Source organism: Lepisosteus oculatus, chromosome 4 (assembly GCF_040954835.1).
Source record: "Lepisosteus oculatus isolate fLepOcu1 chromosome 4, fLepOcu1.hap2, whole genome shotgun sequence".
NCBI lineage: Eukaryota > Metazoa > Chordata > Actinopteri > Semionotiformes > Lepisosteidae > Lepisosteus > Lepisosteus oculatus.
In genome coordinates, this window is record NC_090699.1 from 44,397,171 (window position 1) to 44,410,246 (window position 13,076).

A 13,076-nucleotide genomic window follows, 5' to 3' on the forward strand; every position below is an offset into this window, starting at 1 on the left:
TTGCTTAAATGATAACACAATAATGATGTGATGTGACATCTCTCTGTACTAGGACGTTCATACTCGGAAAGGATCAAAAACAAGATCCAACAAAAGGATCTATAAAAGTAGTAGAAACAGAAAACATCAGAAAATTTGCAAATAAGATGAGGCCATCTATGTCTGATTCATAGGTAGTTTCTGCAGTGTCAGTATTTCTTATCATTGATCTGACTTTTATGTCTGCATGCAACATTCTGTGCTTCTCTACATTACAGATCACTGGGAAAGGTGCTTTCTAGTTCTGAATTTTGTGTCTTTTTGGATTGCCTACACATCCCAAATCGTGATTTCACAGATCCTACATGTTGGGCACCATCAGCGAATTTGACTAGTTTACCAACTATGCTGGATTCCAAGATCACCGATATAAATTCGAAAGTGCGGTGGGCTGTTAACTCATCTGAACTCAGGGTTATCGGTTTTGTTGCTACCACAAACACATGTATGAGCAGGACCTCCCTCTGCGAATGAGATGAGAATATCACACGGCCGTCTCCTCGGGGCAAATCGCTTGAGACATAAAAAAGGCATATTTGCTTTACACCATTGTATCCCTGACCTCTCCTGAAGCGTAGCGGGAGAAAGTGGCATAAGGTAATCTGTCTTGTCAGGGCTGACCTGCAAACGGCTTTTCTCAAATTACCCCACAGAGCAAGAGAATGTAAATTCAATTTTACGCACGTGGAACCCAGGAAAATTAAATCCTAAGGCCATGCGGGTGAGGGGACAGGCTGCAGCTCTGCCCTGTCGCCACCCAACTTTGCCTACACCCCATCACCACCTCCTCCTCCTGGCCAAGGTCACACCGAAGCTCACTCTTGCATGAAATGAGCCTGCTGCTCTTTACACAGCATCTGGAAAAGCCTCTTGAGGAGCGCGGTCTCACTAACACAGGCCGGGAAACGTACTCCACAGGGCACCGTGTGCAACAGTGCAGTGCCTGAATGCAGGGCAGAAAATGGAAAACGCTGCCCAAGAGATATGGCCGTTCTTTGTGGGAGACCTTTTTTAATATAAGTGACTAGACTGGTGGAATATTTTTTTTTAATGAAATAGTTAAAAGTGCGGCAAAAAAGGACAGCGTCTAGTCCACAGCAGCTTGATACATTGCTGGGTTTACAAGAGGCAGATTTTTCTCCTGAAATACAAAACTATTAAACTGTACACATCTATATATTTTTGCTGAGAGAGAAGGTAAGAATCCCCCCCCCCCCAAAAAAAAATACTTTGGCTTCTTTAAGAGCTTGGAGCAGAGTGCTCCAGCGACTGTTCAACCTGAGCCTGTGCTTAGAGAGAGTCCCTGTGCTCTGGAAGACATCATGCCTGATCCCGGTACCAAAGAAAGGGCGCCCCTCTGTCCTCATTGACTACAGACCAGTTGCACTGACTTCTCACGTCATGAAGACACTGGAGACGCTGGTCTTATCCCACCTGAGACCCCTGGTTAGCTCATCACTGGGCACCCTAAAGTTCGCCTACCAGCCCAATGTTGGTGTGGAGGATGCGATCATCTACATGCTGCAAAGGGCCTACTCACACCTGGACAGGGCTGACAACACTGTAAGGATCATGTTTTTCGACTTCTCCAGTGCCTTCAATACCATCCAGCCTTTAGTTCTAAGGAGGAAGCTGGAGGAAGCTGGAGGAGATGCAAGTCAATGCCTCCATGACCTCGTGGATCACTGACTACCTGACAGGCAGACCACAGTCTGTGAGACTTCAGAACTGTGTATCTGAACAGGTAGTGAGTAACACAGGGGCTCCTCAGGGGACGGTTCTTTCTCCATTCCTCTTCACCCTCTATACTTCGGACTTTAAGTACAACTCAAAGTCATGCCATCTGCAGAAGTTCTCAGATGACTCTGCAATTGTGGGATGCATCAAGGGTGGGCAGGAGGAGTACAGAGGACTGGTCAGCAGCTTTGTGGAATGGTGTGGGGAGAACCACTTGGAACTGAATGTAACAAAGGAACTGGCGGTAGATTTCAGGAGGAAAAAGTCAAACCTACTCCTGTCTACATCCATGGGAGTGGCATGGAGATGGTGGACTCATACAAGTACCTGAGAGTGCACATCAACAATAGACTGGAATTAGAGCAGTGGATTCTAAAAGGCTGAACGAGCTCATCAGGAGAGCAAGCTCAGTCTTTGGGTCTAACCTGGACCCCTTGGAGGTAGTGGCTGAGAGGAGAATGGTGTCCAAACTAGAGGCCATCATGGACAACATCTCCCATCCACTCTATGACAGGCTTGTAGAAATTAAGAGCACCTTCAGCAATAGACTGATCCATCCACGGTGCAACAGGGAGCGCTACAGGAGGTAATTCTTGCCCTCTGCCATAAGATTGTACAACGCATCCACCTTAGGTCTGGGCAGAGGCAACATTGACAGTGACCTGTTTCTGGACTGAACACATCTACTTCTACTGAATCTGTTCTTTTTCTTTTCCCATTTACAATCGTTTTTTGTGCAATATATGCCAGGGACCCGTGTAATACATTTATATTTATATTTATATTCATAGTGTGCAATACGATTTTTCTGCATACTGTTCTGTTCTAGTTTGTTCTTTGTGTGTCCTGGACTGTGAGTAACTCTTTTAGTGCACCCCTCACTGTACTGATTGTATTGTATGTATTGTATTATTATTATAATTATTGTATCATTCGTTACACTGTGTCTGTGTTGTCTGTGTTAAGCTGCTGTTGCACTGCAATTTCCCTCACGGGATCAATAAAGTATCTATCTATCTAAATTAAAATGCGCTTTTCAATCTGGGATTTTCTATACTGTGTGTGAATAACCATTTTCTACAGCGAGCACAAACTAAATAAAAAAGGACTGTTCATTGTTTGTAACCTGTAAGTATTTACTTTCATTAGTTTTCATTTGGTAGTTATTTTCAAGTTTTTAAGCACCACAACAGAATGCGATGACAAAAGGTGATGTAGAATCCATTAATATGTGCTATTTACTCCAAAGACCATCATTTCAGACATGCCACATTGGATATGGGGAAAAAAAGCCCTTTTCCAATAGCTAAACTGCTGCCCATTTTGTTGGAGTTTATTGACTACAAACATATCAGGATTGTTCATCTGTGGCAAGATGAGTCTGAGGTTAAGCAGTGTGGTTAAGACACAAACTGCTTTAGCACAGGGCCTTCTGTGTAACTGCAGTTTTTTTTGTGTAATGTAGTAAATATTCAGACTGATGCTTTTTCAGTCACTGTTACATGAAGCTGAAGAAAGCCTCACGGGCAAAACAAACAGGCAGAGTGCTCTGATGAGTATGAAATCAAGTCAAATCTCATTCCTACAGGGTAAGGGCCATTTTAAACATCATCTTGACCATTTCCTCCCTGTCTCCAATTAAGTAATGCTGCAGTTTAATTATTTTCCTTAACAGCTGCTTGACTTTAAGTTTAGACTGGGAAATTATACATCTTTAACATCATTTCCACTGCAAGCCCAAAGAGTTATATTGGACACTAGTGAGTTTTTTGTGGGTGCTACAATGGCCATAAATAGGTTTTATACAGGCTATCAGTGAGTGCTGTACTATCCATCAGTGAGTCTTATACTGGCCATCAGTGAGTGCTATACTAACTTTATGTAGCCAGAGCCATCCTTGCTTTTCCCTTTGGAATCACTGTTAAATAAAATTGAGCATTATGTAGATATTGGTGTGTACGTCAATATCTGACCATCAATAGCTCTGATTATTGTATATATAAGTGCTCCACACACCAAGCCTATCTGGTATTGATGCATGTATTTCACGTGACTCATCATTAATGTTTTCTTTATACTATTTCCTTCAGGGAATCCACTAATCGAATGCCATACCTACATGGGGTGTGTCTTTGTTAGTTATACACTCCCCTTATTGCCTGTATCCAAAATCTAACAAAGAGCATTTGGCCAAATCCCCAAAGACGCAGACAGCAAACAAGCTGTGCTCTCCTGTTGACCCACTGGCAGGTTTGATTTTGTTTCCTTCTCTGCCAATTTTGCTAATTCATCTGGCTTACTGTCTTTTTCAGCTCAAAAAGCCGACCAGGGTTAAACTAAAGAGCTGCTACCATACGCAGTTTTTCAGAAGCATTAGGGAAAAATGAATGACAGAGAGTGCCTGTAGTACACACAGTATTACATGATACAGTAATAACACACAAGGCACCAGAGCCCCTTCCATAGTAAAATGAGAATATACCCCAAATAGTGCAACTGCTTATTGTTTTTCCAAATATATGTCTGCTCCATTGACACACACATTAGCCTCTTCCATGACTGATCATGCCCTGAGTGATGCTCACGGAGAAGATACCAGATTAGTATGCTCTTGCATCTGCTCATTTTATGCTTAGTTTCATTCAAAGCAGTGCCCTTACACACAGAGAAAACAGTCTCATAATATGGATCTGTAAATCAGCTTCATAGGCCTACAATTTCAAATAATTTGCTGAACAAATATGTAGAAGCCAAATACTTACCCTTTCTTGCAAAAATTCTAGAACGTGCTGTCACATTTCAGTTACATAATCACCTCATGACAAATAACCTTTCGAACTCCTCTAATCTGGCTTCCATCAACTTCACAGCACAGAAACTGCCCTGGTCAAAGTCACTAACGATCTTCTAATAGCTTCTGATTCTGGTTCTCTTTCTATACTCTTCCTTCTTGATCTCAGTGCTGCTTTTGGCACTGTTGACCATGACATCTTACTTTCTCGGCTTGGGACTGTGTTAGGAGCCTCTGACACTGCTCTCAAATGTTTCAAGTCTTACCTCACTGATCTCTTTCACTTTGTCTCTCTTAATGGGTATAAGTCTGAAATTGGTCTTGTTAAGTCTGGTGTTCCTCAGGGCTCAATGCTTGGCCCCTTGCTCTTCAGCATTTACATGTTTCTACTTGGTCAGCTTTTAAGATCACATGGCCTCAGCTATCACTTCTATGCTGACGATACTCAAATATACATCCATACCAAATCTGACACTGATGTGGCTGTCTCTATTCTATCTAATTGCATCTCTGACATAAAAACTTGGATAATTCAAAATTTCATTCATCTCAACTGTGACAAGACTGACGCCATGCTTATTGGCACCCCCATCAACTTCCTAAAGCCAATTCTGTAACCCTATCTGTAGATGGTTCTGTACTTCAGTCTAAAATTGAAATCTAAAATTGGGGTGATATTCAAATCTGGCTTAACATCCGACCCACATGTGCAGCATATTGTCAAAACATATTTTTTTCTCCTCAGAAATATCGCTATACTACGCCCTATGCTATCACTAACTGTGGCTGAAAAGCTGATCAACACATTTGTATTCTCTCGAATTGACTACTGTAATGCTCTACTCGCTGGGGTATCTAAATCTACTTTGAACAAACTGCAGTATGTCCAAAATTCAGCAGCCAGGATCCTGACCAGGTCTAGTGCAAGTGATCACATTACTCCTATCCTGGACTCCTTGGCTTCCTGTCAAATTCCATGTGGAATTGAAAATCCTCACCTATAAGGCTCTGCATGGCTTGGCACCTCAGTACCTGTCTGAACTATTATCGCCCTACTCCCCACCTTGCAACCTTCGCTCTTCTAATTCTGGTCTCCTAACTGTCCCCCAAGCCTGTCTACATTGTATGGGTGACAGGGCCTTCTCCTGTTATGTCCCCAAGCTCTGGAACTCTCTGCCCAAGGATATCAGAGAGTCACCTTCTCTAAACTCCTTCAAATCCAGACTCAAAACCTTCTTCTTTAGAAAAGCCTTTACTTAACTCATTCCATTCTTCAACCTCTGCTTTTCCTAGTACCACCATCCACCGTCTCCTCTCTATATTGTAATTGTGTTTTATCTTGTGCATTTTGTTTTATTTATTGTTGTTCTCATTCTATAAAGTGCTTTGAGAAGCCACCTTTAAAGGCGCTATATAAAATAAAGTTTATTATTATTATTATTATTATTATTATTATATATGTAACTCAAAGCATTAAATAACAAGCCAGTTATTAATGAATGAAACCACGCTATGCTGTTTCATGTAAATTGCATTTATTTTTTCTGGGCATGACAGCAGGTTCCAAAGTGTGTTAATCCCCTTCATAACTGATTAGGATTGCAGCACAGTGCCAAAGCACTCCCATTAACTTCCCATCCCTGCTATCCACGGCATGCCCCACGATATGGGATTTGTTCCGTCTTGTCTGGATTAAATTATGGATCAGGTACATAAAAGGCTGTCAGTTATCTGAATAAATAGATAGTGCCAAAATGCCAGAGGCATCCTCGTACAACCCCAGCCATCAAAGCACAAAGACACTCTGTTTCTAAACTGTTCATTTATTTATGCCATTATTTATTTACTTATCAGAAGATATGTACATATGGTGCCCAGCCTTCCTCCAGTGGCCTGGATCCATTCCAAACAACCTCTGTCTCCACACTGGGCTCAGCACATAGCAATGGGATTCTCTGGACCCTCCTGCAGTCCTTTCCAAACACCCGCACACACAGACAGGCCCTGCTTTATGTCTTTTCTCAAGGATGGGATAACTTAACTGTGCCTCCTGCTGGGATCTGTGCATATTTCCTATCTTGCAACAGTTCAATGTTCTCACTGCCTGTGCAGGGGTAGACGAAACTAAAGCTGACCCCTGTAACTTTTTTTTTTATGAGATGACAACAGGTAGAGCCGAAGGTCTTCCACTCACAGAGGAGCCCCTACTAGCAGAAAAATACATTAATATTGAAATTCAGCTGCATTTGGGAAAAAAAGCAGGCAAAATCAATGGCGGAACACAGCACTGCAAGACACAGTGATAATATATAGAGATAAAAAATAGCCCAGTTGTCCAAAACTCTTAAACAGCTCAACTGTGCAATTCTGTCCCAGTATTTTTCCCCTTTGACACACATAAGCCTTCTCCATGACTGAATATCTGTATCAGGCCCTGATGGTTGCTCAAGGACAAGATACCAGATGTGCATGTCCTTGGATCTACTCTTCTATTAAATGCTCGGTTTTGTATTGCAGGTGCTTTTTCTATGTCATTCTCTGGTGATTTTAATTTGGCAGGGCACTGTAGAACTGCATCTGGAGATCCCTTCGTGCTGTTTCTATAGAGCTAGAGCAGGGCAACAGTATCTCAATATTAGAAGCTGCCCGTAGAGAGCTGAAGGTGAGAGTGACACCCCTTCCCTACACTGTAGCTACTGAGCGATCCCCATTGTAAACACTCAAAGCTTCGTCAGGCTCATTCTGGCGTTAAGTCGCTACCCAGTGAATGGAGGGCTAAATAAATTTGAGCTTCTGCAGTGCTACAGAAATGTTAAGTTGTTTGTTCTCAGTCCCAAAGCACCAGAGTCCTCCAGAGGGAATCTGCACTCTGGATCATCTCATTTATACTCTGTGCAAATTAAATTCCTTTTTATCTTTTTTTTTACAGTGAGTGCTTTGGCTAGTTATAAATAGATGGAAGCAAAGATAAGATTAAAAAATGTTTTCTTTAAGGTCAGTAATTAGTGCTGGCTGCAGTGGGGGAAAGCAGGAATCTGCAGTGATATGTCTTAGAGCGAAAAGAGAAAAAAGACTGACTTTTGGGTATGTTTGCAGAACGGGGTTGTTCAGTAGAAGTCAGTGGTTTTTGAGGAGACAGTGGCAGCAGAGAACACGAAGAAGAGAAGACAGTGTGAAATGAATTGCAGAAGCCACAAAATGCAGCACCAGAAGGAATTAAGTTGCTTAGGATGCCAAGCACCATATCTAAAAATTAAGTAAGCACTTCAACTTAGCAGACCCGTACAAAACATTTGACTCACAGATGGCTTTTGCTTCAAAGGTGGACAGCAGGTTAATAGTTAAAAGATGAGTGGGAGTTGTGATTTTTGCACATGATGGCCTGAGCTCACAGTTATTACAAAATCTATCTGAGCAGCAGAAAGGTCAGGTTTGATCGAAAGGGTTTTTGACAAGTGCAAATGGGATTCTGCTGTCTCTCCTTTCCCATTTACAATTCTTGTCAGCAAGGATAAGACTACCCAGGAGTCCAGAGAGGAGCAAAGCTACTCTTAAAATGAGCTCAACACAACCTGTCTGGAACAAGCCTCCCTGTCTGCAGCCTGCAATGTCTGTGCTGGTTAGTACAAAAGCAAAAGAATACACATTTCACCATACAGTTTCACAACACCTTACTTCACATCGCTGAGTTGAGTTAAAAGCGATCGATTGGGAAAAGCTTAAGAATTGATTTTCCTGGCTATTAGTTGTTATGTTTCTCCACTTACGCAACCAAGAGAATAAAGAGACATTTCCCACTTTAACTTAGATTAGGGTCAACAAAATTAGTTTTTTAAAGTACTTTCATCAAAGAGCTGAATAATCAATATTTTTTAGCTATTCTATATTTTATGGCCTCAGTCACCTCCCTCAGTGTCATTACTAAGTCCATTCTACAAATCAAAGCCAATGACAGTCAACAGAGTTGACGTACTGTATAGACTTACTAAACACATAAGGTACTTCCTTACGCAAAGGGTTGTGGGAGTCTGGAACAAGTTACACAGTCAAGTTGTTGAAACTGATATCTTGGTTTTCCTTCAAGAACTGGCTTGATGAAATGCTTGGGTCGATTAGCTATTAACATCCAAACAGGCAATAGGCTTAATGACCTCCTCTCGTTTGTAACGATTCGTATGTCAAAGGCAGAACTGAATAATGATCTTGTGCAGCTCCAGTCTAGTGCTCGGGGCAGAGGGAGCCGGAGCACCAAATGTCACGATCATAACCGTGGGACCAAGTACTGAAGACCGTTGGCAGATTGAATTTTTACAATTTATGTGGCTTCTTTCCAGTACTAATAATAATGCAATATGGCACATTATTTAGGCAGGCCACGGAGGTCAAATTTTAAACATTCTTTAATCAAGACAAGAGAGGAAAAAACAACAGGTTTTTGATTCTATATAACATACAAGTATCACGTGCGTATTATATATTTCTGTATTTCTACAAGATTGCTCTTCTACAAGTGAAACAATAATATAATCTGCACCCTAGATTATACAAAGAGCATTTTATTTTGGTATGGCTACAATAAGGACAAGACTTAAAATAAATCTCCCATTTGTCTAAACTGATTGTTGCTTTACAATGTAGGATATGTTTGTGAGATTACCTACATAAAACACTTTCAGATTCTTAAGGGTTTTTTAATAATGTAAATTGCATGTAATTTACTGTAATTTATACATAAGTAGATGGTTTTATTGCAGAGAATTTCGGTGCTGTAATGTAATATTACTTTAATTTTACATCCTAGTTATTGAGTGTGACAACCGTAATGTAGTCTATTTTTCCTGTGTAGTATTAACTTTTTAAAATTACCCTCTCAAAATGTTCATTATGTCGAGAATACCTGCCACATGAACACATCTATGGAGCTAGTACACAAATGCATTTGACACAGTCATATGAAAATCACCCACAATATCTCTGTTTCTAGCAATTGAAAAGGCAAGTGATTGTTTTTACAAAGATGATCATCTTGCAGGAGCCTCTAACAGAATAGTCTGGTTTAAGCAGAGTGTTTCTATTAAACTGCACTGGATCTTCTGGAACCTCAATGAAGCACAAATAATATACAGCATATACCTCTTGCTATACCAAAGACCAGACAGAACTTCATAATTCATCATTCTATCTATGTATTCTATTCCAACGATTCTATGTGTTCTATTCCTGTAACATCACACTTTTTTCTTCATACAGGATTGCTTTCAGTGATTGCAAAATGAATATTTTAAGCTCTAGACCTGTAACATGAAAAAAAGCCCCTGAGGTTCATTCATCCTGAAGTGTGTTCATGTCAGTGATTCAAATCTTTCTCTTAAGAGCGGAGTCTGGGCTCCCGTCTCGCAAGCCAGACCTAGAACACAGATTTGCGTAATTTTCTACATGATTTAACAATTTAATGTGGAGAAAATGTTTCGTGTCAGGAAGAGGGATAAATGCTGTGGAGCTGTGTAAGGCAGAACTGCATATTTCAAGAAATCTGCTTCAAAAGAGTCTAAACAGCCCTGCATTATTGTAATTTACAATCAATTTACATCATTTGCCAGACTAAGTGCTATTAATGCAGTTGCACTGTTTTGTAGCATAACTCCAGAAGACATGACCTACAATTTGTCTAAGAAAAGGATATGCATAAAGAACCTCATAGAAATTCAAAGAAAATTTGAAAATATTTTTTTTCTAAATATACAATCGGAGTGTAAAATGTACTCAAGAGATGTTTTACAATATTGACAAAAGCCGAAGTGAACCTTACTCTACATGCATTTGTCAGCGAAATGGAGACAGTGTGGAAATCAATCAGATGTGATGACAATCGAATCGACTGTATGATGCTCTAGGAGCGAAGTATACTTGACATAAGCTGTGAAAAATTACTCCCAGAGATGAACAGAGTTGCTTTTTGATGTGCGTGGTACAGGCATTGTTCACAAAGTGTGATATGAGGTGGGTTGCCCCAGTGCATTTCCATATTTTTAGCACATATGCAAATCGCACGCACATGTGTAGATGCGGGACATCTGCTTCTGTTTTTTTTTTCCAGAGCTGGGCTCTTACTACCTGGCCCTAACAGCTGGAGCATTTTGCATGACAGATAATGAAGCAGCAGCTTTCTTATGACCGGATAGCCGGATCTATTGTTCTCCTCATTTCTCCACTGAAGTCATGTACACTAGACAGACAGACAGACAATACAGTCAAGTACTCACAGCCTCTCAGTGTTCCGGGGAATATTCCTGGGCACGGCTTTGAGTCCCAGACCATGGCAATCCACAGTGGTGCCACTGCAAGTGCAGAGTGCCGGGCAAGCACTGGCACAGCCCCCCAGCAGGGCGCCCCACAGGACGACCCAAAACCCAGCTTTGGTCAGTCCTGTACCAGCCCCGCTGCAGCGTCTTCTGAAAGGCATCCCGGAGCACCAGTTCCTCTCCGCACTGCTCCAAGCCGCTATTCTAGACAAGTCTACTCCCGCCAATGTGCAGAAAAATAAACAAAACAGCAGTATAAGGTTGAGACCTTCAGGGAAACAAGTTCATTAAATGGCGTAAATATTTGCAGCGGCTCCTCCGTCTTATTCCTTTCCTTTCTTTTCTTGCTTTCCTTTCCCAACCAAGCTCTTTTCTTCTTTCTTTATGGAGATGTGTGCCCCTCTGTAGCTCTGTTGCGTGCCTACGTCCTACTCCCTTTCTCCCCAGCCTTCATCTGCTTGCCTGTAGAAATGGGAATAGGGGCAGAGCAGAGCAAATAAAAAAAGGAAAAAAGCAGTCCCTCTCTCTCTTACACACACAGCAGTCTTCCATCACAAGGAGCTACAAATAGCAGCTCCTCGACTCCTCCTACCTAACCCCCCCCCCCCACCACACCACCCTCCCCAGAACCCTGCCTGAACTCAACACTTATTCTCACAGGCTCTCATCCAGTCTCACAGCAGCCCCCACAGACAGGGAGCAGCAACCTGCACAGCACCGGCCCCGGATCTGCCTCTGGGATCCCCAGCATCACCAGGGGCAGCAGCCCTGGGATAAGCTCAGCAGAGTAGCAGGAGGCAGAGGAGCAGAAGAAAACAAAAAAAAAATCAGTTTTCCAGAGGTGACGACTTTTCACGAGAGTCTGGGCAGACCGAAGACAAAAGTGTGAGAGAAATGGAAAGGGTTCCACAGCCAGGGGGGCTGGAGATGCAGGAGCAACGCAGACGGCAGAGTCAGGCAGTTCAATCGCGATCTGCCAGTGTAAAAACTGACCAGGGCTGCAAAACCCAAGGCATGGGTTGAGGTCATGAACTGATGCGCAAAATAGAGGAGCAAACAGCCTTTTAGTGAGAATTAAACGAACGGCTGCAAGCTGAGGAGACAGAACTGCAGTTAGATATCGGTTTTGACAGATTGCTCATTCTGGCTCATGTCTTCAGAACACTCATTTTCATTTTGTTCTGCTTCTGCTGGTCTTGAGGGCGCCACCCTACTGAAAGACGGTAGCAGTGCCCTGCACATAGCCCGGATGAGCTTATAAAGAAATGGACTATGAAAACATCTGTTGGTACCCACTGTGTAAACCACGGCTTCAGTGTTAGGAGTCCAGATTCACAATTCCAGGCATTTCTGGAATACACATGAACAGTATTGATGAAAATGGCATAAATGCGTTTCTACAAAATCCCTGCTGATCTTGGGTACTGTAGCAGAAATAGCGACTGTCACTTATAAGTTTAGAATGAAATGATTTCGGAAATGAAATATAGTTGAGAGAAATGCTGATAGGACCAGACCCCCGAAAAGTGAGTTAAAATACTCTGATGAAGAGTGAAAGCAATGAGCTAAACCAACACCTGTAAAGTTGCGAATACTGTTGGCGTGCAATTGAAGCAGAAAATAAGACTACATCATGACCGATTCCAGCCAACCAACCATCTGCGAGTGTAGGGTTTGTGCAAGCTCGCGACTAGCTTTAACACTGATTTAAGTGACTCGAAGTAAATCGTTGTCATAGAAAATCAGAAGCATTAATCAAACATATCGGCTCCACATGTCTTTTCTTGCCTGATCCATCAATCACCCTAAAATAAACTGCAGTCCTATTTTAGACTGTCAAAAACTGTGACAGGGGGCCACGATCATTATGTCTCCCCACACAGGAGACAGAATTCTTAAATTAGAATGCTCAATTTTTTGTGAATTCTCAAATGTTATACTATAGGTATTGTGATTTCTAAAAAAACGTTGAAACATAATGCAGGTATGCTCACTTATAACAATGACTCAGAATGAGGATCCGATAGCTGCTGGCAACACGTTTGCCGTATTTCTTTGCTATGTTCAGAAAGGGTTGCATAGTGTTTTATCTTGCGTCTGTGAACCTTGGTCCTTTACAATGCTTAGGTTGGTTCAGGTACTCTTAACTAGCCATTGTGTTTCAACAAAAACGACGCCTGTCCAGGAAAATGTCTCAAAGAACTACA

General features: G+C 41.9%; 1 protein-coding gene across 2 annotated transcripts in view; it reads right to left on the bottom strand.

Annotated features, from left to right (window-relative positions):
• The window catches only part of LOC102686747 (slit homolog 1 protein), a 152,307-nt gene extending 140,892 nt beyond the window's left edge, over window positions 1-11,415 (bottom strand). For both annotated transcript variants that reach the window (XM_006630917.3, XM_015347701.2), the window contains exon 1: window positions 10,831-11,415. In XM_006630917.3, coding sequence (XP_006630980.2) covers window positions 10,831-11,030 — 200 coding nt within the window. In that variant the 5' untranslated portion in view covers window positions 11,031-11,415. The remainder of the gene's footprint in view (window positions 1-10,830) is intronic.
• Window positions 11,416-13,076: the final 1,661 nt, after the last annotated feature.